The sequence below is a fragment of the Tamandua tetradactyla genome, chromosome 4 (assembly GCF_023851605.1).
Source record: "Tamandua tetradactyla isolate mTamTet1 chromosome 4, mTamTet1.pri, whole genome shotgun sequence".
Classification (NCBI taxonomy): domain Eukaryota; kingdom Metazoa; phylum Chordata; class Mammalia; order Pilosa; family Myrmecophagidae; genus Tamandua; species Tamandua tetradactyla.
The window spans coordinates 73,750,352-73,776,645 of record NC_135330.1 but is presented as its reverse complement, the minus strand read 5'-3'; the positions used below and the strand labels follow the sequence as shown (position 1 = coordinate 73,776,645).

At 43.8% G+C, this 26,294-nt stretch overlaps 1 protein-coding gene and 1 long non-coding RNA gene across 2 annotated transcripts in view; one reads left to right on the top strand and one right to left on the bottom strand.

The window, feature by feature from the left end:
* Positions 1-18,671, bottom strand: part of SMYD2 (SET and MYND domain containing 2) — a 52,850-nt gene extending 34,179 nt beyond the window's left edge. The window contains exon 1 of the mRNA XM_077157802.1: positions 18,399-18,671. Within this exon, the coding sequence (XP_077013917.1) occupies positions 18,399-18,571 (173 nt within the window). The 5' untranslated portion in view covers positions 18,572-18,671. The remainder of the gene's footprint in view (positions 1-18,398) is intronic.
* On the top strand, positions 18,353-22,513 carry LOC143681074 (uncharacterized). Its single transcript, XR_013174349.1, has 3 exons — positions 18,353-18,440; positions 20,894-20,946; positions 21,913-22,513. It is a non-coding gene; the product is annotated as an uncharacterized LOC143681074 (long non-coding RNA).
* The last annotated feature ends 3,781 nt before the right edge of the window (positions 22,514-26,294 follow it).

Below are 26,294 nucleotides of genomic sequence, written 5' to 3'. Positions count from 1 at the left end.
ACATTGTCATTTGCCGATTGTTCCGTGCGAGTGTGTTCGCTGGGTTAGACCAGCCAAAGCTTTTTCAAAACCCGTGAGCCACTGAATTAAACCGCACACTATAAAGTCCTTACATGTTTCTGAATTGGGGAACAACCTCATTGTTTAGTTCAGAGCGCTACCGGGAAAGCCTGCTGGCGGGGGCTCGGCAGCCGCGGGGGCCGGCAGCTTTCGGAGCGCTTCAGACGCCGGCGGCAGGAGGGGGTCCGCCGCGCTGCGGCACGACCACCTCCTCCCACCCCAGGACAGGGCCAGCCGCCGCTCCGTGCTGCACAGATCATCCTGCGGCAGGGGCTTCTGCAGCGAGCGCCAGCCACCACAGCCCTCCCACAGAATCCAGAGAGTTTTCCCCAAAAATGCTCCTGCTGGCACCAGACAGACTGCTGGCAGTTTTCATCGCGGCACTTTGGATTCCAAGAAGCAGACTGGAGAGTGTGTGGGAGGAAAACACAGCTTGTGACGGAGACACAAATAAACAGTCTGAGTTTGCATATCTACCCATCTTCAGAGTTCAAACAAAAGGACCCACTCATCGAGTTGAATGTACTCTCTGGCCTAACATAGTCCAAAAAGGGTGTAAGTGAAGCTATCTCAACGCGGACTCTGCGTGGTGGGATACAAACGGAGTGAAAGACACAATCACAGCTCTCTCCTGTTTTTTGCTGAGGACAAGAGGGCAGGAGACGCACTCAGGAGCCAGCTGTGCAACACCCTGTAAAGCTGCACGACACGTGCTGTCTGAGAAGGGACCCCCGGCACAGAAAGTAACAACGAGCAAAGCCAGGGAAGCAGCTTCCAAATTCTTTCCCAAAAAGAGATGTGTATGGATGTGGGCAACGGACAGGTAGATGCCAATCAATCATAGAAACGCCAGTCTAAAACAGCAATTTTTTTTATTAATTAAAAAAAAAGTTACAAGAAAGAAACACAAACATTCTTAACATATGCTCATTCTGTTCTACATGTATAATCAGTAATGCACAATATCATCACATAGTTGCATATTCATCATCATGATCATTTCTTAGAACATTTGCATCAACTCAGAAAAAGAAATTAAAAAACAGAAAAAAAAATTATACATACCATACCCTTTACCCCTCCCTTTCATTGATCACTAGCATTTCAAACTAAATTTATTTTAACATTTGTTCCCTCTATTATTTATTTTTATGCCATATGTTCTACTTGTCTGTAAAACAGCAATTTTTAAGGTTTGTTTTTGTAGGGGTTTGAGGTCAGAGAACCTCTTTGAGAATTTGACCAAAGGTACTAACTTTTCCCCCAACAATCCCCCATATCCCCCTTAGAAAAGAAAAAAAAAAGAAAGAAAGAAAAAAAAAAAACAGCAGAAAATTCTGTAAAATTTCAAGAGCTAGTGAGCCACCACCTACAGAAGGGTCCAAGGAGAACCTCTAAATCGTGAGTTAAGAGCCCCTGATATAAAAGATTAGGAAAATATATTTATTATGCCTACAACATATAAAAAAGCAAGGATTACATGGGTCTTCAGATACAAAAGGCACAGTCAAGTTACTATGAAACTTAGGTTTGTTTTCTACCTCAAGGTAACACCCCAGGAGAGTAAAGGCAACTGGGTTTCTGATGAACTAGGAAGGAACCCTAGTGGGATTTCATCAAAATAATAAATTCCCCAGCGGTCAGGCTTCCTTCAAACCAGCTGGTCACCAAGTCCACAAGCCACAAAGAACAAAGAACAGGGGGGAAAAAAAGCTAACTTTGAAGTATTAGCTATAATACATTATATAATTTCCAATACCTATCTTGACGGTTCTCAAACTGTGGTCCACAATTGCTGGAGTCCCAGAGACACATTTAGGGAGGCTGAGGAGTCCAAACTATTTTCAGAATAATGCTAAGATATTATTTACTTTTATCCCACTGTCTTGGTAATTGCACTGCAAAAGCAGCAGAGGGTAAAACTTCAGGAATCGAAGCAGTGACGCCAAACTGTCACAGTATTCTTCATTGCCAAGTATACGCTGTAAGAAAAATTAAAAAAAAAAAAAGCCAGGACTTATCTCCGCTGAAGCAGAAATAAATATTAATCTTATTAAATCTCAATTCTTGAGTATATATCTTTTTAGTATTCTGTTGATGAAATAGGAAGTACGTACAAAACATTTCGGCTGCATACCATAGTACAACGTCTGAGGAGAAACACTTGTGTGACCATTTGAGTTGCAACTGGCCACTTTTTTCTTGGAATACCATTTTTACTTGAAAAAACAACTTCAAAAAACCTGTGATTATTCAGACTTGACTATCTGGCAGAGATGTTATCGAAATGAATGAAATGAGCCTATCATTTCAAGGAAAATAACTGGCAGTATTTGTTGCCAATGATTACATTTGCACTTTCAAGCAAAGGTTAGAATTTGGGAAAATATAAATCTGCCATGATGAGCCTGATAGCTTCCCAATACTTAAAAAGACTTTTCTGATGAACTTGGTGGTGATATTAACAATTCTGATTTTTTGATATATAATGAGTCAATGTATAAAAGACTTGCATGACTTAGAGATCCAATATTTTCCAAACGACCAGGGCATGATATTACAAAATTATATATGGCTAAGAGATTAACTTAAATTGTAAGAAATGCCAATAGATTTCAGTGTAACAGAACACACACAAAAATTCATTGCTATAGTTTCAGATCCCATATTATAACTAAACTTCAAGAAATTGACATCCAGTTTTAGTGTTGATTCAAAGAATATCTATAATTATCTTTTCCAATTACATATCTATATGACCAGATTTTCCTGACATGAGTCCACCAAAACAACATATCAAGATAGACTAATTTCACATCTTATATGTAAATCCAGCAGGCATCTATGAAGCTAGACATTGAAGAGATTTCCAGAATGTAAAATACCACCACTCTTTTCACTGATTCATTGTTTTGGAAAAAACTTTGCATACAGAATATGTCATGTTAACAGTAATGGTTGTTGTTATTTTAAAAATGAATACATATTTTGGTATTTTCTCCATTTTAATCTGAAATATGGCAAATATTGATAGGTCTAAACCATATGGGGTTCTCAATCATTTTTATGAGTATAGTGGTATTCTGAGACCAAAAAGTTTGAGACGTGTTGATGTATCTTAATAATCCTTTCAACTCTATGAAGAAATTAGCATTGTCCCTATTTTTTAAGTGGAGATAAGGAGGATCCTAAAGGTGAAAAAACTAACCCGAAGTGGTCATTCAGCAAGTAAGTGGCAGAATTGGAATTCTCACATAGAGGCACACATTTTATCTTCATCGAACAAGAACATCCTTCCCTGAGAAATGCTGTGGGTTGAACTGAGTCTTAACCCTCACCCCCCATGAATCTGACCTTATTTGGAACCAGGATCTTTGACTATGTGATTAATTTAAATGAGGCCAAACTGGATTATGATGAGGTCTAATCCAATATGACTGATGTCCTTATAAGAAGAAGATATTTGGACATGGAGACAACACAGGGGAGAACGCCATGTGACATCTCAGGCAGGAACTGAAATGCTGCAGCAGCAAGCCAAGAAATGCCAAGAATGGCTGGCAAACAGTGGGAGCTCCAAGAGGCAAGGAAAGAGCCCCTCACAGGTTTCTGAGGGAGCATGGCTCTGCTGACATCTCAATTTCAGACTTCTGGTCTCCTGAACTTCTGAGACAAGTATCTGTTGTTTTAAGCCACCCGGTTTGTGACATTTTGCTACCGCAGTCCCAGGAAACTAAGACAAGTACTGTGACAACCATGCAGGGGGATGACACACTACACGAACCAACAATGATTTATGCCGCTGGATAACAGAGATAAGAAAACATGAGAAGCATTCTTGACTCTGATCTGCATACTGTCCAATCCTATCCCATTAACGCTATTTTGCTTCAAAAGTTGCAATGAGGATCCAGGATTATTTTTCCAAATGTGATTTGGAAAACATCTCCATAGAGAGGGCCTCTGCACAAACTGTATCCCAGGAATCAATTTCACTTGAAAAGGGATGCAAGAAAACAAGGACTGATTTTTTAATCTACTCTGTGCAAAACAAAGTCCCATTCCTCTCATTCAGGATTGTAGGTGTCTAAGAGCTCCCCAGGCTGACTCTAGAGGGTCCCAGCCGGATCCCACCCTCTGGGAACCGAGAGATAGAAAACTGCTGCTGCTCTCACTTAAAATGAAGAAAGCCTTTTCCAGCCCTAAATTGGGCCTTACTGTAAGCGTAGAGTGAACTATCTAGTTATACACCTGAATTGTCTTCACAGAGTGTCCTTAGCCAGACCTGCCTTCAGGGCTGAAGAAGGAGAAAAGCTAAAACACCTACTGATAGTGAATTATTGGAAGACTCCACCCTGTTCCACTTTGGTCTGAGCAATTCTAGATGAGATGGGGTCAAGGTAGGGGAGGGAGCTCCGTTTAAAGTATCCAGATACTTACTTCAGTTCTCTCCATAGCTAGGGAGAGTTGTAAACTTTTCATAAATCTAATGGTGAAAACGTAAACTAAAATTTTCTGAGCTGGCATCTGCATTGTGTGTATATGCATGCTGGAGAGAGAGAGAGAGAGACCGAGAAAGAGAGGTCCTATGAATGTCTGACTATTGCTGACTGAGAAGTTATAGCCAGAAAGAAACTTCATATGGGATATCCATTTTCAGTGCAGGAATATACCGGGCCTTTGGAATAAACTCAGCTACTACAGAAGATCCAGCCATAAATCTTTCATTTGCAATGTAACCTGATCTGAATTGTCCAGGAGGTTTGGGGGAAAGGCTGTGCAAAGCAAAGGAAACAAAATTTCCATCAAAGAATGATTAATAAAGGTCACTTGGAGGAATGAACTAAAATAACCCAAAATAAAATAAAAGGAAAGTACCGATGAATAACTAATGGCCTTGCACAGTGGTTTTCAACCTAGGATGCACAGGAAAACCACCGGGAGCTTTTAAAAATACAGAGGCCTGGGATAGGACCCTGCAAGGCAGAGTTGATGTGTCTGTGTGGGGTCTCTGTAGGCGCTGGGAGTTTTAGAAAGCTCCTCAGGATATTCTAATGTGTAGCCAGTGTTCACAACTCCTGACTTTCCTAATAGATCTAGGCTGTGAGGCTATTTTGTGCACAACTTGCTGTAAAAAGTATTGAAGCACTCTTTGCAAAGCAGGCTGTTTCCAATGTAATTCCCTTTAAGAACAAATGGCATATACTCCATGCATTAGGTTGTTTTGGTACCTTGGTGATGAATGTTTGGTAAGAATATAGAAAAACTGTATATTTTCTAACTATGACAGAAAGTACTCGAGTAGCCAGGTGCAAACTTTAAGAGAGAAAGTCCCAGCTTATTTTCTGCCTTCTTCTAATCCCGGCTTGGTGATTTAGGATGACTAAAATGAGTTACTTTTCCCACGTCCCTATTTCACATCCTCGTTTTCTTTCTGGTGACTGTGGTGCTATGTGATCTTCGCCAAGTTATTCATCCTTTCTGAACTCAGTTTCCTCGATTTTAAAATATACAGTTCCTACCTCATAGGTTTGCTATGAAAATTAAGTGAGAAAATACAAGTGTAATCCCCTGCCTGGTACACAGTAAGGATGCAGCAAATATCAGACTACTAGTGCATTTTTAATGAACCTTCATTCTTTTGTTTTCATAAAGGGATGTGAACTACTGCAATACTTGCAGTACAATCTCTCTCCGACTCTCATTTAGAGGATTGAGTTTCCAACGCTTTTGCCCTTTAGGTAAATATCTACTCTGCTACGAATAGAAGTATTCTCTGAATTTAAGCAACTTGTCTATTCACAAAGGGGGAAAAGAAACATTACAGGAAAATGCTAGTATTTGATTATCAGTGACTGGACCAGAACTTAGAATACACATGCCTGTCATCTTCCACTGAAGGAGACACACACAGTGATTAATTTCCTTGCTTTTAAAATTCAGAAGCAATGACGATCAACAAGTTAGAGATGTAATTAACAACTCCTGCGAGTTAATGCGTTGCCGCAGGTGCTGTTGGTTTAGATAAAAAGGAATTTGATCCTGTAAGCTTCCTACTTTCTGCTCCTGAAATGAAAGCTTCGTGGGTTTCACCATGAAAGAAAATGATACTGGCATGGAGGGGGTTTGCAATCACAATTACTTTTAACTAACGGCGACCGAAGAAGTGACAAGTATGCTCTGTTGAACAGAGGCAGCCCCGGCCAAATGAAAAAGGGAAAAGGAAAAAAGCCCAGCAGCGCTCTATAACTTCACCATGGGCTGAAATAAGACAATCAGAAACAAAGTTCGCCTCCCAGCGAGGGTGGTGACCACCATAGCGAGGTCTCCAATCTTATTTGAGAGAAATAAAAATTTGAGGAATTGCAGCAGAACCCTATTATAACCCCATTCGAGGGACAAGGAGAATACTCAGGCTACAGGTTTTGGGTGACAGCAAAAGATGCTCAACACATGACTTTAATCCATGATGTAACAGTGTAAAGGGGCCCACGTACGGGGAGGGCGGGGTGCGGGGGGGCAGCTCCTTAGCAGAGCTTTGCTGAACCTTCGCCTCAGCCCCGGGCCCTGTTCTCAGGCTTGTTAAAACCTAGAGCCCGGGTCCCCTAGGGGAAGCAGGAAATATTTAGGGCAATAAGGCAGCAACTAATAGGTTCTCCTAACTTTGGGGAAATGAGCCATGATTTGCAGTGTTGCTGGTCAGGGCAGTGGCTGGCCGTGTCAAAGTGACGGCTCGACTTCAGAATTTGTTTTAATGAAGGCTCTGGCTGAGATGATATCTACCTTTGCCTTCGAAAGAAAAAAAAAAAATCATGAAGCTTATGTACCGAGGAGAGGAATATTCAGCCCACGGGAACAGTGAATATCAAACTACTCTTTTCAGATACTGGACCACTCCTACACGCAAACCTCATGTCTGCAGCCCATGTGTGATTTCTGACAGCTAAAGCGTGCCCAAAGGATGAATGCATGGACTCGGACAAATTCAACTCCTTTCTCGGGAAACAAGATCAGAATGACACGGCTTTGTCGTTTTTAATTTTGCTCCTCTGATGCCGTGTTACTTGAGAGGTATAAAGAGGAAACCCGTCATGTCCTTTCTTTTGCACTCGGGTCTTTGTGAAGGATGAGGCAGTAAATTACCTCCACCATTTCTTCCATTGGTACAATAAATGGTGGTTACCATTGTCATTTGTAATAAACACCAATATTCTTAGAATCCCTATAACTGCCGTGGCCCTAACTTCTACAATTACCAAGTGATTAAATATTGAAGAAAAGGATAAAACCAAAGCAACACAAATTTAGCTATTTAAAAACCTGAAGTGCTCCCACAGTATGGCTCATTTCAGCATTCTGACCACAGAAATAAACCAAGTGAAATAAATTTTAATCTAATGTTAAATGTGAATTCCCGGAGCACAGTCAAACCTTCTGGAGCCAAATATGAGTATTAACATAAGTATAATAACTATGTGTTAATAAATATTAATAAATATTAACCCAAGACACAGACAACTGGTTGGGACACTTACAAAACACAACTTAACTGATTAAAGAATTTTAAAGAAGTGATTCTCTTAACCTCTTTGCTTTATTTTCCTATAATAAACACTTTCCTATGGGGGGATGAAAAAGCATAATTGTCAATTTAGTCAGGTAAATTACCCCAGTTGCAGGCTTTACCTTGAGAACACATACTTTTCAGATGTTGTTTGAACAGATTTAACATATTTTTCTTTCAATCCTCACCGACTGTTTTCATCTCAGAATGAAGAGGTAAAGAACATTTTCATACCATAAAGTCTTGCACACAATGGATGTGGTGGTTTGGAGGCTGTATGTACCCTAGAAAAGGCCACGTTCTTTTCATCCATTCCTGTGGGTACAAATCTCTTGTAGGCGGGACCTTTTGATTAGGTTATTCCAGTTGAGGAGATGCCCCAAGGTGGGTCTTATTTTCTTACAGGAGTCCTTTATAAGAGGATAGGGGACGCACAGAAAAAGCCCAGAGAGTTCAAAGACACCCCAGAGAAGCTAAGAGATGAAATTAAGAGAATTCATGGAGAAAAGCACCACAGAAGCTGAGAGAGGACCCACAGAAACTTAGAGAGGAGGCCACTGGAACCAGAAGCTGAAAGCAACAAATCCTGGGAGCAAAGGACCAGCAGATGCTTCCCATGTGACAGAAGTGTCCCAGAGGCCAGCAGCATCTTCAGAGTCCAGGTATTGTCCTGTTGATGCCTTGAGTTGGATATTTTCATGGCCTAAGAGCTGTAGATTGTAAGTTAATAAATTCCCACTATAAAAGCCAACCTATTTCTGGTACATTCCAGCAGTTTTAGCAAACTGGAGCAAAGCAGTAAAGTAGTTATCTGCACCTTAACCAACTAATTTCTATTCAAAAAGAATTATTTTCTATGTACAAAGTATTGCACTATTCTCTGTGGAAAATATATTTTTGTAAAAAATGAACTCTCTGGGGAAATAAGCCCTGCCTATAAAAACAGTAAATATAAATTCTAGGCAGAATGATTCAGCATCAAAATGGCTCAGACGACATGGAATTCAGCACAGGAAGCACGACCAGGACTAAACTCCTGGAGGATGTATTAGCATTGTTAGAACAATTAGTAGTACTGTTCTAGCACAATGCTAGAACAGGAGGGCATTCAATAAATAAAAATAGCAAAATGTTGTAAAATAGTAAACATAGAAGATGACTCTGAAGTATTTAAGAGGAAGCTTAGTAAAGGAGATGCAAGTTGAGCTGGACCTTTCTTGAGTATGAACAGAATTTGGATATGAGGTTAAGGTCTCACCAAGGAAGGCGGCTGGGGGTAAGGGAGGAAAAAATGCAGAGAGAAAAGCACACCAGGTTACAAAAGGACAAAAGGAAGAATGCCATGTCACCTTTTTGAACTGGAAAGACCACCTAGATCAAATTTAGGGTTTAAGTAAAAAAGTAGTGAGGGCTGGGCGGTGCGATGGTGGCTCAGTGGCAGAATTTTCGCCTGCCATGTCAGAGACCCAGGTTCGATTCCCAATGCCTGCCCATGCCAAAAAAAAAAAAAAAAAAGTAGTAAGGGATAATGTTGGCAAGATTGGGAGTGGCACTTAAATCAGAAGGGCTTGAGCAGTCTGGATTTTGTCCCGAAGAAAATATGGAGCCGATGAAGGGTACTGAGTCTTCACAAGGATTCATTTCAAAGAAAGACAGCGCTGTAGAGTTCAATAGAAGCCCGTTCAGAGGCCACCAGTAAGCTGATGTGCAGAAATGAAACTATTCACTTAAAGATTTATTGAGATGATAAAGCATCAGGCCTCACACTAATTGCTGGAGTCCCAAGGACGAGAGAGTCCTAGTTCTTGCACTGTGGGAGGAGAGGGACAAAGGAGGTCCATGCAAGGTGCTGTGCGAGCAAAAGCAAAGGGGATTTAATCCAGCCTGCAGAAATCAGGACAGACTTCTCAGTACCAGAGTCAATGGATAAGTCAGTTGGGCAAAGAGGCGTCTGGAAGGGAGAGACAGCAAGGCACATGAGTGTGTGCACAAGGGCGTGTGTGGGTCACTGTCACCAGTTTGGGATGGCCAGAGTGAAACTAACGTGGCAGAGCAAGCCACACTCTCAGGGCCCCGCATGCATGCCTGCTGCCCCATCAGCACCTCCAGCTCTCCAGTGGAGTCAATCAAGGCCATTTTCTGAAGATGCAGAGAAAGAGAGAAGGCAGGCCTGGGCTCCCTCCCCCAGCTCCCCGGCCCCCACCCTGTACTAAGAAAATATGCAGTCACTGGGTGCACGGTAAGGCCTGAACATGCGTAGAAATACATTTTTGAGGAATAAATTAAGGATTGGGCAAAATATGTAGATTGTTTCAAAAACCTCTACTTCCTTATGCACCTGAAAGTTATTAAGTGGAGAAAACCTTGAAGGTTTTATTTTCTTCTTTGATATCTTAAAATATTTACTCAGGTGTATGGGTTGGCTACATTTCATCCATATTCAAAATGTTCATGCAAAACTGCTGCTTTTTTTTTTAACACAAAGCAGGCATGCTGCAATTTCATTAGCTCTAAGTATTCTCTTTTCAAAGCTCCCTCTTAGCTTGCATAAGTTACAAACCAGAGTGTTGCGGCTAAATATTCTGGTTAACAGAACTTTCTTCCTGGCTCTCCAGTTTTCAACTGAGCAAAAGAAAAAAAAAAAAGAATCCCCAAACCTTACTGTCTTCCATACAACATATGTCAAAAGTCTAAGACACTGTAGGTAAAATAAAGATGAATAAAATCTACTAGACTAAAACTCTACAATGGTAAGGAAACAGTTGTTTGGCAGGAATACAGAACCCAGCGAATGCTCCATACATCTAGTATTTGTTCAGTAATTTAAAAACTATATTCCGTGTCCTCAGGGAGTTTACAATCTGTTCATAATTAAATGTCTCTTACTGTTGAAGTTTTAAGAACCTGTGAGGTTAACATGCCAACAATGATTATCACTCTACAGATTGTGGGCCCAACAGATAAGAAAAGCTTACGGCTGGCAAACTGGGGCCAGTGTTTCCCCTACAAATAGCAGCACCATGAGAAAAATCCCTGAAACAGGAGTCAGTACCCACCCATTCCTGAAGAATCTCTCTCCTGGTACTCACAGATTAAAGGGAAAAGGCTCTTCCTGTCTAAGAACTTTTCAATTTTGCCACAGATTTCAATAGAACTCCTTTTGAAAAAGCCAGGATGTAAAATCCTTGTGATTTTCATTTGACTCAGATGAAAAACTGTTATTCTGTTTGCCAGCCAGATTTTCTTTCCATGTCCCTCCCTCAGGATATGCCCTGGTCTAAAATTCACTTCTCCAGTGTTTCCTGTATTTATTCTCTGGTCCATGGAAACTGCACATCCCTTGGCACCAACACACTCAGGTCCTCAGAAAGCACAAGATGCTTCAGCTATCATAATAAGCAGTAATTCTGGTCTCTAGAGTCAAAACTTGCCAAAGATACCCACTTTTGATTCTCAGATCCACTCTTAACCTATAAAAGCAAACCCAGTCCGTTCTAATAATAGACATGCAATATTTTTACTGAGTCATCTGAAACTTTCCACTTCGTGTACAAGAGTCACCAGATTTTATGTTAATAACTCGGCACAAGGAGTCCCATACCATATTTAAATTTTTGATTGAAGAGAATCTGAGAGAGACGGCTGGATGCTCCGTGAAGGCAAGGACTAGAAAGATGAGTTGTTTCCTGAACCTTCGAGACTTTTTTGTATTATTTTCCTGCTAAATCGCATATTTCCGTCCTTCAGAGAAGTCTTGAAGAGATCTGATTTCCTTCTGTTCTATTGTGTCGGTGTGAGAACGCCTTTGCAATTGAAAGGGAGGCCGCGGAGGGTGGCAGCAATGGAGTCAGCAGAAGTTAACCAGAGTGAGGGATGTGGCTTTGTGACTGGTTAGAGCACCAGTGCTAATGAGGCCAAGGCCACCGGTTCAACCCTGAAAAGGCAGTTACTTCAGTCAATTCCCCCGCTGGAGGCCGGCACCCCTAAAGGGCTGCAGATTTTCTGGAAATCCAAAGATGTGAGGATTGGAGATGTGGGTGGGAAAGGTGATGGAGATGGTACAAAGGCTGAGAAATGCAAGGCCCTTGAGAGGGAAGGAGACCTTGAACCAATGCCACCTCCCCCCAGTGCCAGGACAGGCTGCTGGCCAACATCCCAGCCCCCAGCCCGCCCTCAGGACACCGCGACGGAAAAGCCCTACTGCGGGGCCCTGTCCCCTCAGAACCGTCATCAGGGTGTCCTGTCCTAGGCCCGTCCAGCCCTCTCGTGACCACCAGACCATAGAAATACACATATTCAAAGGCATGTAACGACATCCCTCATAGACGCTGCCCATGAGAGCAGTAGGAAATGGCAATGGGGAAATCAAGGGTGAAGGGGAAAGTTGTCAAAACAATACTGGCCTTTTAGGCCTTGAAGTGAGAAGCAGGCTAATTAATGTCAACTCTCATCTGAGGTCCAAAAAAGCATCTGTGAGGAGTGGCTTCAGTTATTAATGATTCCATGGACATAAAGAATGGTCTAAAATTATCGGCAGAAATGAAGTGGCATAAACTTGGAATTATGTCATATTTTCATTATACTGACAAGGAAAAGAAAGGTGGTATTAGCCTAAACCAAAAGAGGTAAATCTTAAAGTACCAAAATAAAGAAGAAATTTTCTTTACAATTCTCTTGCTATTTCAAACTCTAAAACAGACAATTTTGCTTTCCCATTTCTCACCAAGTCCTTAGTTCTCCCAAAAACCAGGTTGCTGTAAACTGTAGCAATGAGCTCTGGGTCATTCCAAAGAAATTTCTTTTCCAAGGATTTTTTTTAAAGAACCAGCTGACACCCAGGTATGCAAGCAGCTGTCCTACAAGACCATCCATCATCCAAGCACCTTTTAGAGTGGCTGCACTGTAAATTCTATTTCCAAACCTCACCAATTGATCTTTTGCACAGAGAGATGTTGTAAAGAATGAATGTATTGAGAAAAAGAAAAGGGGCTCTACTCTGGTGCCAATCCAGCAGAGGGTACAGAAATGAACTCTTTACTTGTAGGCATAAAGACTGAGAGGTTGAACTTTGGTTTAGTTCTGGCATAATATCTAAAACATTCTAAACCCACAAAAGGACCAAAGTCTCATGTGCTTGTAATGTTTATTATGTAATAAGGGGTACAGACATAAGAGTGTATGTAACTTATGTAAATATCAAAGCATCGTATTAAAACCATCTTTGAACCCACCACTTGGCGTAAGATATAAACCCAAGATAGCTCAATTTACCTTTTAAACTTCTAGAAACAATGCATTAGTTTATTGAGTTACCTGTTGGGGCTTAGAGAAAGCAAAAGTAAAGAGGTGATAAAAATTACATTCACTCTAGGAGAAATTGGAGATGGCTCAACCATAAAATGCTCAAGAAGGAAGGTTATACTTGGCATAGCAAGAGAAGGGAAGAGGGCCTGGCCCTTGGGAGGCACACGGTATTTGACCCACCCACCCCCCAAAAAAAGTAAAATTCAAGGAAAATACTTAACATCTCCCCAACACCACTTTCTTCCAATATAAAACAGGATAAGGCCCTACCTGCACCATCTATCCTTGGGAGGATCAAAACAGGAACGTGTCTGGAAATGCTTTACGACTGCAAAGAGCAATTTGATTTAAGGGAACGTGATTTTATACAGGATCGTCAGATTTTTTTGGTTGAAAGGATTTTGTGGAATTGCTTTTGGGAGGGAATGGTGTTAGATGGTAGCTTTAACTCACCAGGGTTTGAATTTCACCTCGGAATATCCTGCCACTGTTCTGTCTCTTTCATCTGAAATCGTTTCCGAACATGCAGCTTGGTCACTGGACTCCTATGAGCTGTAACAGAAATCATGTCCCTTGCATTTGAAAAATACGCATGTTATGGCACCAGGCACATATGATGTCTTAAAGGACAGCTCCTTGCCACAGCTGCAAGAATTTTCTGAAGGTAAGAGCAGAGAGGACCACAATATCCTTACCAAGTGGAAGATTTGGCTTTCCTCTATCTCTCTTTTCAAATACTTGTCTAAGCTCACATTAAAAAAATATATTAAAGGGTCTAAGCTCTTTGGAGCTAGAAAAGGCTCTTTTTTAAGAAGTTTTACTAGTGTACATCATTACAGCACTTCCAGTAGGTTTTGAAAAACACCTTGCATGCAGTAAACAGGGTCCAAACCATCAGACAGCAGAACTTTCCACACTATCTTTCCTGCATAACTGCATTTCCAATCCTGACTTCCACTGGAATGGCTGACTGGATCCGTGTTTAGTTAAACCCTCACATGGAGCTCTATTCTCTGGGGATTCCATTTCTGGAAGCTCAGAGAGGTCCCTGATAGGGCTGGTTTTGGTTTTAGTCTCAAAGCACACTATCCAAATAGGGCTCAGAATTTTCTAAACCTTCAATTTCTGATTTCTGTGCTAAAGAGTTTTCATTTCTCAACTTACCCCTTTCCTTTCTCATTTTCCTATAAGCTCCAAGGAGCAACCCTAGGCTGCACCTTCCACACTTAGCAGGGAAATGTCCTCAGCTAAATATCCAAGTCAGTTGCTTTCAGGTTCTGCCTTCCATCCAACATCAGAATTCAATTTCACCAAGTTCTCCGCTGCTTTATTTCAAGGATCACCTTTTTTTTCCAGTTTGCAACGACACATTCATCATTTCTGTCTAAACCTCATCAGAAGTACCTTTCATCTCCATATTTCTATTAAGAATCTCTTCAAAGCATTCCAGACTTTTTCCATCAAGCACCTCACAATTCTCCCAGCCCCTACTCGTTACCCAATTCCAAAGCTGTTTCCACATTTCTCGGTATTTGCAGCAGCAGCACCCCACTCTCTTGGTACCAAAAACTGTCTTCGTTTCCCTGGCTGCTGAAGGAAATACTAGGCAATGGATTGCCTTAACAACGGGAATTTATCGGCTCATGGTTTTGAGGCTAGGAGAAGTCCAAATTCAAAGTGTCACCAAGATGATGCTTTGTCCCCGAAGACTGTGGCATTCAGGGGCTGGCAGCTAGCAATCTTTGGCCCTTGACCTTTCTGCCACATGGAGGCCTCTCTTGTTCTCTTCCCTGTATGGCTTTTTTCTCTGACTGTGGCCTTACCCATAAGACCTTCCATAGTAAGATTAGGACCATCCTGGATCAGCTGGGCCACACCCAACTGAAGGAGCCTTATCAAAAGGTCCTGTTCACAGGGTTCACACCCACAGGACGCATTCAGTTTAAGAACATGTTTCCCGGGGTACACAGCTCCAAACCACCACAGAGCATTATCCAATTTTTACTCAGAAACCATGATCACTTTGAGAACGTTTGAAACCCTTTCCTCTCTTAGCAATACTACCCTCAGAGAATGGTCTTGGGATAATTAGAATCACAGCAGCCCCGGAACAGTGTCCTCTTTCGATGTGCGGTTTCAACCAGGCAGGAGTAAGACCTTCCAGAGAGACTTAAGATGACAGCGTCAAGATTTCATGACCCTTAATACCAGTTAAGATCAACCATAGCCTGTTTAACCAGTTTGGCAAAACAGCGAGACTAGAAGATGAATACTGCTACAAAGTAAGTCTGGGGACCATAGGAAAAAATTCTTTATCACTGCCAAAATAGGACATCTTAATCATAGTGTTTTGCTCATGCAAACATTTTTTATTTTAGAACTGAGTGTACATGCAGGATGTAAATTCAGTAAAACTCGGTTCTAACAGCTCTATTCCAAGGAGTCCAAGTGAGTCGTCCTACTTTTCCCCCAAACCCAGGAAAAAAGAGATAATATTTTGTCCTTAAATGACACTTGAGGTAAGAAAATAAAAGACCAGAGAGAAACACCTACCCACCAGAGGAATTGTAGACAGAATGAATATTTAGCTTGAACACGAGTTTACAGTGGACTTCTCTCTTTCTGAGACAGACTCAAGAGTTAAAACATGTCAGATACCAAGTTTAAAATATAATGTGTCTAGAGAAAAAGTGCCACCAAAAAATTGGCCAAAATAAAGAAAAACGAAAAGCATGTGCATGTGAGACTGTTTGTGTGTGTGTGTGCATGTGTGCGCGTGTTTGTCTATACATAAGTAGGTATATAAACTGTACCTAAGAGGTCTGATAGAGACAGCTTCCGAGTGGAAGACATTTATATTTTTAGCAGCTGCCCGCTGGCAGAAGAGGCACAATGCATATCTTCCCAAGCATCACCCACCAAACTGAGAAAATGAGACACAAATTTAAACACCCAGAAACAAACCTTTGCCTCTATTGCCCTGACAATAAGAATCTCATTCCACTGGGACCTGAGAAATTTCCCATTACATTTCAATGTATAGAACATACTTATTGCTGAAGAAGTCAGTTCTTCTTTCCTTCAGATGTAAGTTAAATTCTGATCACAAATGATATGACCTGGAAAACCTCTGGTGGCCGTGTATCTTAAGCTATATTGTTGTAGCCCAAGAAGGGATACACGTTAGTCCTTGTGGGGCAGAGGGGCAGAAGATGCAGTGGATTTGACCTAAATTTTCAGAATTCTCCTCCTCCTCCTTCGAGGCACCCTTATGGTACAGCTGGACAGATCTGAATTGTCATCAGTCATATGCAAAGAATTAGCAGAGGAGCTAGTGCTAAAACCATCAGAATGATGTAGCCACTAATCCTAATCAGATTTAACAGGAATCATAAAGAAGGGTGCAAAGAGCATTCCAAGTATACGGGTAACCTGGGTATTATTTTCTGTCTATTATTTTAGTTGGTTTCAAGTAACTCTGTGGAGAGAGAGAGGAAGCAGACTCTGTGTATCACCAGAAGTTCCTCCAGGACAAACAGAGAAGGGGAGGGAGCACAGCAGAAATGCTCAATGCATTTGGGAACTCAGGGGGTGTCCCCAAAGCAACAGTCAGTAACAATTACAATGCCATCAGAAAAAGGCAAAAAAAAGAGGAAACTTTGTCACGCATGGACACATGTCAGAACAACTGAGGCCAAATGATTTGTGAAGTCGCACCTGACCGTACATTAATGTTCTAAAGTTGGGGGTGTGTAGTGTAGATACACGGCCAAAGAGAAGACTCTCTCAGTTCCCCTTAGTACTCTCTGAACCCAGGGGGATTTGATCTTTAATTCGCTGGCAGAATGGACCGGTTAACTGCGAGCAAGCACCTACTATGTGCTTGGCATTCAATTCTTACCTCCCAACATGGCTTCCGGGAATCACCAGGACCCCTGCTGGAGGCTCCTTCTGTGCTGGTTGACCCTGCTTTGCTCCTGCCACTGTAGACACCCACACTGCCGCAGACTCCCAGCCACAGCCGGGCTCAGAAGATCAAGGGACCAGTCACAGCAGCCTTTTTAACTTTGGGAAAACCCAATGCTCACTTCACTCAAACGTCGCAAAGTGGTGCCATGACCCTCTAGCTCTTGGCTCACCAATTCAAAGAGCCACATCACATACAGCCCTTAAGCTGCCCACTGCATGATTCTGTGTCTAGTTCCTTTCCAGGTCCCCCCAGCGGAAGACAGTTCTGGCAGGGAGTCTGGGCGCGATTACTCTAATATCTGGCCTTTGTCCCTTCTTTTCCTACATCTTATTGTAGAATAAGGCACACAGGTCTCTGAGATTGAGCACTTCAGTGTATACTGAACTTGAGGCCTGTTCTCAAAAGGTACCTGCAGGATCTCAGGTCTGCTTAATCTAACCCAGGAATCTCCATTTCAAAGATGAAGAAACTGAGGTTCAAAGAAAGTAAAACAAGGTCCCTTCTTCAGAGAGTGGTGGTCTAACTCCAAAGCCATGTCTTCTGCCTTAGTAAACTGATCAAGCACCTAACTAGATGGGAAATGGGCAGTAGTAAATGAGACCAGGTTTTCCCTTAAATATCAGCCTGACCTTACGTATACATAACCACACTTGCTCTCTGGGCTTTAGTTTTCTCATCCATAAAATGGAGGGAGAGAGGGTTGGAGTGGTGATTTCTAATATGCCTTCCAGCTCCGAAACTGTCATAAGGCTTGAGCATATAATTATATGTGGGTGGGTGTGAATATATATAGAGATAGAGACAAATATACACGATAGGCTGCAATTAAATGTCATCCTCAACCACACATCTTGCCTAGTCCTGCCAGTGACCACACTTTCCTAATTCCAAACCAGGGCCAAATACGTCCCCTCAGTGCAGCCCCTGAAAATCCGGGATGGGTGGCAGATACCCCACAAACTTCCCTCCAAACAGCAATACAGAGAGGGAGGACATTCAAAGGAACTATTAAGTCAATAAGCTCCTTGGAGAAAACAACCAATCTGAGGCAAGGCTGGGCTAGGGGGGACAGAACACCCAGTGGGAAGCACAAGTTAGAGGAGACCTTCAGTGACGACCCGAATCTGGGACCCCGCTGCCAAAAGACACGGTGGCGGAGCGTGCCCATGCTTGGAACAAGTCTGGCTCAGAGCCCACGTGTGAGGGCAGGAACCCGCACTCCAGAGCATGACACATCCGGAATGCGCAACTCGCAGAGCGTGCCATGCAGAGTGCGGCGGGAACGCGGCTTCTCCTTCCTAATGCACGTGGCATCGCCCCCACCGCACCGGGTTAAAAAAGCCACCGCCGCCCCGCTTACCTCTCCCTGCCCCCCCCCCACCTCCCAGGAGGCCCCGCCCCGCCCGTCCGCGCCGCCCGGCGCTAGGACCCCGCGCGCCGCGCGCACTTCCTCCCGCCGCGGTCCCGGCCGCCGGCGCAGCGCCCCGGCTCCCGCCCTACCTGGCGAAGCAGTGCTCGCAGTGGTTTCCGCGCTCGCCGACCGTGAGCACGCAGGCGTAGGCCGGGCAGGAGAACAGCAGGTCCCCCACCTGGAAGGGCTGCAGGGCCCGAAGCCCCCGACCCTTGCCCGGGCTGCAGAACCTCTCCAGGCCGAGGTCGCCCTCTGCCCTCATGGTGGCAGCGAGGCAGGCCGAGCGAGTGGCGCGTGGGGCTGGGCCGGCGCGGAGGGGCGCCTGGCTCCGGCTGTGCCAGGAGCTGCGGCTCCCCGCGCGCTGTTATTGGAGAAGCGTCACCCTGAGCCGCGGAGAGGGGGTGGAGTGGGACGCCACCAGGCAGGCTCGGCGGCGGCGGCGGCGGCGGCCGCCCGCTCCCCGGAAGGGACGGCGGCTCCGCCCGGTCCTCGCCCCCGGGGGGGAGGGAGCAGAGCCACCGCCCCTCCCCGAGCGAGGGACCCTCCGGGGCTGCCCCGCAGGACTCGGTTTCCGGTGTGGTTGCTACAAAGTGTAGCAACCCCTGTGGCTCCTCGAAGGAGGGCGTGAAGCGTCTGCATCTCCGTGGTGTCTCCACGGAGCGAGTGAGATGCCGCCCTCTCTCCTGGGGGCGGGGTGGAGTCGCCTAGGAGGTCAGGCCTTTCCCCTGGGCAGGCTGCTTGGCCCAGAAGGTGCGTTGGGGTGGGGGGCGAAGAGTCCACGCTAGGGTCTTCTGTCCTTGACAGAGATCCTAGAAGGAGTGATCTGGAACACAGAAGAGAAGCTGGGGAAGGAAGAGAACCACAGTCATAAAGTTTGTGCCGACAGCTGAAGGGCCCTATATTTCCAAGGATCTGCTTGTGAGGCTGTAAACCTAGGACTCGAGGCTCAGTGGGAACGCGGTGTGCCCTCTGCCCGTCTAGTAGCAGTTGATTACAAGGACAGGAGAGGAAATGCACCCATCACCCGAGTTCAGAGTATCTCCCTCTCCTGTGAAAGATGCAGAGGAAACCAGAGGCCACCTTGCCATTGGGGAACTTAGATTTTTGAGATCAGTTGGATGCTTTGGCCAAACCACTGTGCCAAGCTTTGCAGTGGTTTTAACCCGCTTGGCCACTCGCTAACCGTGATCTTAGAAAAGTCAGTTGCCTTCAGAGTCACATCACTTGGAGACATGAAGAATTAATTGAGTCAATACACATAAAACCCATAGAACAATGCTTAGAACATAAATCCTACACGCAAATGTACTATATTTGTATGCAAGAAAAGGAGATAACCTGTGTTCCACGTAGGATTGTGTGAAAGCTGAAACCTCAGAATGCAGTGGAAGCTCTAAAAGTATAAAGAAAACACTAATACTTCAAACCCTGATCTCAAAATACATTACCTCTGTTAAATTCAGAGCTAGTTTAACAAAGGGAAGGCAGGTGCACCAGTTAAGGAAGCTTTTGCAGTTTTCCAGAGGAGAGCTGCAGGGAGCCTGAATCAAGGCTAGTGGCAATACAGAAAGAGACAGAGGCATCAAGGATCACGAGAAATTGCTTTTGCTTAGGCATATGGTTTCTTCACTTGAACCTGGCTGTCTAACTTGAACCTGATCAAGCTTGTAAGCTTGAGACAGGAATCATAAATGTCCTAGAATTTTTGGAGTGGAGGAGACGTTTTCTTAGTGATGAGAAAGTTGAGGCTCCATGAAGTTAAGTGACTTGTCTAATAACCCTGTGGCAGAGCTAGCATGAGATTCCATGTCATGCAACCTTTAAATATTACATGCTTACTATGTTCTAGACACAGTGATAAGGGCTAGTGAAATCATGGTAACAAAGACTGTCACACCCTCATAGAGCTTTTACAGTCTGGTGGGGGAGACAGACATTACGCAGATAAGTCACGCCAGCAAATGCAAACTGTCGGTGGTCTCAAGTCTGGGAAGGCTTTGCAGAGATTGATGCTTGAGCTAAGATCCAAAGGATGAACAGAACTTAACTATAAGAAGAGGAGGAAGGACACGCCGTCCAAATAGATGTAACAGCAGGTGCAAAATTCCATGGGTAGGAAGAGACATGATCTGTATGAAAGACTAAAAGAGAGTGACTAAAGCAGAGCTGGAGGAGGGATGTGGTTCCAGATGGTGTTAGGAGGGAAATAGGCCGTGTTGACCTCTGCTGGGTTCCAGAACAGGGTTAGAAAAGCATTTGTTCGCTCTCCCCGCATAAGTTGATTCTGACAATTGTGTTCTATTATACATGGTCATTATATGTAAAATGAAAGAATTTTCTGAAACCTTATGAGTTTCTGAATACACCTGTTTCAGCAAATCTTGGATAAATTCCTGGGATCTATATTTGAACGTTTTGATTTCTGAGGGCTGTAATTACCACAAAGTTGGAGAGACTGACATAGAAGTAAATAGTTAAAATGCAGCAAGTGATTTGCTGTTTGAAGGGCTAATTGTGCAAAGTATCTACTTATGTACTTCTTTTATTGCAAATAGTTTTTTTTTTCCTCTCTTTCATTGGGCAGGATATCCAGAGCTGAGCAAATCTGATAGCATAGCTACTGAATTGTCCTTCCAGGTAAGCAGTGGCTGGAGCAGACTTATTCTTGTGGGTGGAGGTGACAGATATGAGAACACTGGGGAAAAGAAGAGCCAAATAAGGCATTCAGAAAAATGCCTGTGCTGAGCTTGGGTGACTTGAGATGGGGAAATGGTCAACTGAGCAATAGCCGTGAATTTGTGAGCTTAAATTACGGGGGAAAGTCTGTTTAAAATGAACTGCCAGGGGATGGCAGCAAACCAGCCCAGGGCAGACTGATGACAGCACTCACAGTGAAGCTCTTCCCCTGTGCTCTGCCATCGTGCATTCTCACATTTCGTGGAAATAGCCTGCCACCTGCCAGGACCCATCCGTCTTTTCCACCCCTTTCTGCCCCATGGCTGGGAAGGAATGGCGCTTGACCGAGCAGATAGTAAGTGCCTGCCTCACTGAAATGCAGAAGTGATACGAGGATGAAGGCTTCCTTTGCTTATTTTCTCAAACCTAGACGTGGATCTAGTTCATGAGTAAAACGTCCTTCCAAGCACAGATTAGCACGTGAAAGAAATAGCTGTGGCCTAAGGAAATAAAAGTTTAGCAAAGAAGGAATACCAATAAATACGGGCCATGGAGCTATACTACTCTATTTCCTCAGGCTTTTCATTTCTTGGTTCATATTATGTGCTTACACCGTGATAGGCCCTAGTCATACAGAGGTGGAAAGATCATCACACCCACAAACGACTATGCAGTGGCTGAATCACAAGCCGCAAAGATATCAGGACCAGAGAAAGGGGTAAAATTCAACTTCCCCAAGCAGAGAATTCTTGATATTCTCACAAGCAGTACAGACAACAAAGCGATAGGCTGAGCCCCCAGTCTTGGGATTTGTTCATATGAAACTTAACCCACAAAGAATAATAGGTCAAGCCTACTTAAAATTAGGCCTAAGAGTCATCCCCAAGAGAACCTTTTTTGTTGCTCAGATGTGGCCTCTCTCTCCAGCCAACAGAACAAGCAAACTCACCACCCTCCCCCTGTCTACGTGGGACATGACTCCCAGGGGTGTGGGGCTTCCTGGCAACGTGGGGCAGAACTCCTAGAATGAGCTGGGACTCAGCACCAAGGGATTGAGAAAAACCTTCTTGACCAAAAGGGAGAAGAGTGAAATGAGACAAAATAAAGTGTCAGTGGCTGAGAGATTCCAAACAGAGTTGAGAGGTTATCCTGGAGGTTATTCTTATGCATTAAATAGATATCACCTTGTTATTCAAGATGTAATGAAGAGGCCGGAGGGAACTGCCTGAAAATGTAGAGCTGTGTTCCAGTAGCCATGTTTCTTGAAGATGAATGTATAATGATATAGCTTTCACAATGTAACTGTGTGATTGTGAAAACCTTGTTTCTGATGCTCCTTTTATCTACCTTATCGACAGAGAAGTAAAACATATGGAATGAAAATAAATAATAGGGGGAACAAATGTTAAAAAATTTAGTAGAATGAAATGCTAGTGATCAATGAAGGGGAGGGGTAAGGGGTATGGTATGTATGAATTTTTTTCTGTTGTCTTTTTATTTCTTTTTCTGAATCGGTGCAAATGTTCTAAGAAATGATCATGAGGATGAATATGCAACTATGTGATGATATTGTGAATACTGATTATATATGTAGAACGGAATGATCATATGTTAACAATGTTTGTGTCTGTTTATTGTTGTATTTTTTTTAAATTAAAAAGTTAATTAAAAAAAAAAGATATCAGGACCTAATCCCTGGAACCTATGTTACCTTATAAGGGAAAAGGGCCTTGCAGATGTCGTGAAGGCTCCTGAGATGGTGAGAATATATTGGGTTATCCAGATGGGCCCTAAACGCTATCATAAGTGTCCTTGTAAGAGTGAGGCAGAGGGACATTAGACACAGAAGAGGAAGTGGGAGGTGACTGTAGAGGCAGGGATTGGAGTGATGTGACCACAAACCTAGGAGTGTCTGCAGCCACAGGAGCTGGAAGAGGCAAGGAGTGGATTCTCCCTTAGAGCTTCTGGAGGGAGCTTGGCCCTGCTGACCCCTTGACCGAGGCCCAGTGAGACTGATTCCAGACTTCTGGCCTCCAGACCTGAGATAAATTTGTTGTTTTAAGCCAAATTCTTTGAAGTGCAGTAGAAAGATTTCTACTTTTGGATACTGAGTATCCAATATTTTCACTGCTCCTAGAAGGGCAAATAGAAATTGACCAAGGAGAACTGGGACCCTGAAGTAGGGTTCAACAAACTGAAGGTGTAAATTTGTGCGTTAGGTAAGAACTTGACAATTCAGGAAACTTTTTTTATTTTACTTAACAAGCACCCAGATAGCACGTGCTATGTGCCTGATGTCATTCTAAACAATTTTCATATGTATTTTCATTTAATCTTCTTCACATTTTGCAGATGAGGACACGGAATATAAAAGTTTAGTTATTTGCCTAAATGAAGGGGATGGGGAGGGATGGGGAAGGTCAGGGCTCAAAACCAGGTGGGCTGGCAGTGGCACCCATGCTCCTGACTGGGGGGGAGGGGGGGCGAATCTCAGGAGGACACTGGGGGGCAGGTGTGAGCTGCATGGTGAAGGGCTCTGCTGGTCATGTGCACGCTAATTATATTGCCCTGAATACGCAGTACAGAGCCAGACAAGAGTTTTGAATGACATGATCAAACTCTTAGTTTAGAAAGATCTTCATGGATGAAGGGAGGACAGATTTAAAGAGGAGGCTGAGGGCACAGAGCAAAATAAGGAGTCCAGTGCAGAAATGGTCCGGAAGAGAGAGACTGCCAGACTGAAGGGGCAATGGCAATGGAAAGGAGGGATGGATTTGAGAAGCTTTTAATTAATAGGACTTGGAGGTTGTGGTAGGGGACAGGGACAGGGGAGAGGGAATAAGAGCCATGGAAAATGTACCCCAATGACAACTGCTTATACCACTTGGCCCTTGTGACTTCATGTCTGGATTACTACAGTAACTTCCTAAATAAAATGAAGTTATCCGGGGGTGACGTTGAGCTATTAGCCAATGATCACAACTCACCCCGTGAATTTCCTTTTACCCCTTATCAATTCCTCCCATTCAGTCAGTGGTACTGACCTGGAAAAGAAACGCTTTTGCACAGTAGGAGTGAAAAGCTTCTTGTGCTTCAAAAGCCAAGTGTTGTGAACTGCTGTTTTAAATTGATCTGGGGGAAGTCAGGGCTTCAATCCTAGCAGATGTGTGATGTAGAAACAAGGATTCTCCCTGTCTAGACAACATTCTCCACGACTAGGATAAGGGGGAGAATTGGAGGAAAAGCCGGAGCGAAGTTGGGGTACTTCTCAGAAAGGGGCATGCACCTTAGTCTCATCCCAGGCCGAGGCATGGAGGAATGGAGTATCCTAACAGAACCCCCCATAGGCTTGGGGGGTTCAGAATAGAGGTGACTTATGCCTATTCTTAAGTAGACCCAGAATTCCCCTGTATAATAAAAGTGGTTGTGTGGGAGAAAGGTCTGAAGTCTCTTAGAAATCTCCCATGGGATGCAGAAATGTGATTTCCATGCACCAAAGAGGGATCCTAAAATAGACGCGCGAACCATCCAGAAGACCCATTGCAAATGAGAGTGAGGGACAACCAGCAGAGACCTGCCCATGTGGACAGACAACCCAAGGATGGATGTCCCCACCCTCGACAAACACACAATTGTCTTAGCACCATGAGTGCCACCACGAGTGCCACCCAGCTCTAGGAAACTGCCTGGGATTACATTTTTACCACTCACCAAACATGAGGGCTCATGATTAAAATTGTTACAGTTTCTTAAACACGTGAGTTTATAGGTGAGCTTCAGCTGCCTGTTCTCTCCCTATTCATGGGCCTCAGTTACTGTCATCAAATGTTTTATCTTAAAATAACTACTTTAATAATGACATTTCTGTTTGAGAACTTTTCGTTGCTCTTTATTGTCTATCCTACCAAGGCCAAGCACTTTTCTCTGACTTCAAAAACTGTCTTTGTTTCTGAGGGCTGCAGTAGCATAGTGCCACAAACTGAATGACTTAAAGCAACAAAAATTGTGTTCACAGTTCTGGAGGCTAAAAGTCCAAAACGAAGGTGGTGGAAGATCCACACTCCCTCTGAAGTCCGCGGGAAGAATCTGTTCCGTGACTTTCTCCAGGCTCCTGGCAGCGGCTGGCAATCCTTGGCATTCCTTCGGCATAACTCAGTCTCTGCTTCTGTTGTCACAGGGTCCGGTACAAGCTGCTGTATGGGACATGGTGGAAACACAGGCTCACAGAACAGAATCGCCCAGCAAATGGCTGCTTTATTGGTTGCACAGCACAAAGGGTCAGGAAAGAGCAGGAGGAAGGACTCTACCTTGGCCATCCCCCTTCCGGAAGGCCAACTGCTCTGATCAGGGTGGGTGGATGGCAGGTGCAGACCCACAGGTCTCCCTTTGCATTGGAGATGAGGGACCAATCGTGGCTGGTTCCCCTGGAAGACCAACTGATCAGCAGCCGCTCTGCCTTTCTCTGAATCAGAGATGAGGGACGCCTTCACTGACTGAGTGCTGAGCTTTTCTGCTCTTCCGGGGGAGGGATTCTCCCAGCTACCTGCAGTCTCTTGCAAAACAGAAGCCTAACAAATACACCTGCACACAAAGAAGCAAGAGGGGGGAAAGGACTGGGATAGGTGGAGGCTGGGAGATGGCTGCCGAGTATGTCCTTGACATCTCCAACGCATGGCCAGCTCTCTCGCGTCTGCCTCTCCTATTCTTGTAAGGACACCAGTCACCTCATTTTAACTTGCCTACCTTCATCTGCAGTGACCTTATTTCCAAATAAAGTCACATCCTTTATTTCCAAATAAAGTCCTGGGGCTTTTTTTTGTTGTTGTTGTTTTTCTTTAGTGTTTTTTTTTTTGTGGGGGGTGGGGTGGGGGCTTAGGACTTTATCTTTTAGGGAGACACAATCAACCCGTAACAAAAACCCAATCCTTAACTGTGATTTTTACTCAGCTTGCAGTCTATCGATTCTGAGAAGGCTTCTCTAAACATTTCTGCCCATAACAATTTCTACTTTCTAAAGGCTTATCTGTGACATCTTGGCATATAATCGTTACCTTGATATTTAGCCACAGGTGAGTTACAAGCTCTTTACAGGAAGACACTGTATATTATGTTTATTTGGCATTCTTCTCTGTGGCCGCTCAATACTTATTGTGTTAGATTCGCAAATCTATTTTGAGTGACTGAAGTACTGAAAGACCTGGAAAAATGTTGATGGCCAGTGAATGACACTGATGTTTAGAGTGTGTTCTACTGTTAATAATTGTATTAGTTAGGGTTGTCTAGAGAAACTGTATCTAGACAGTATCAAC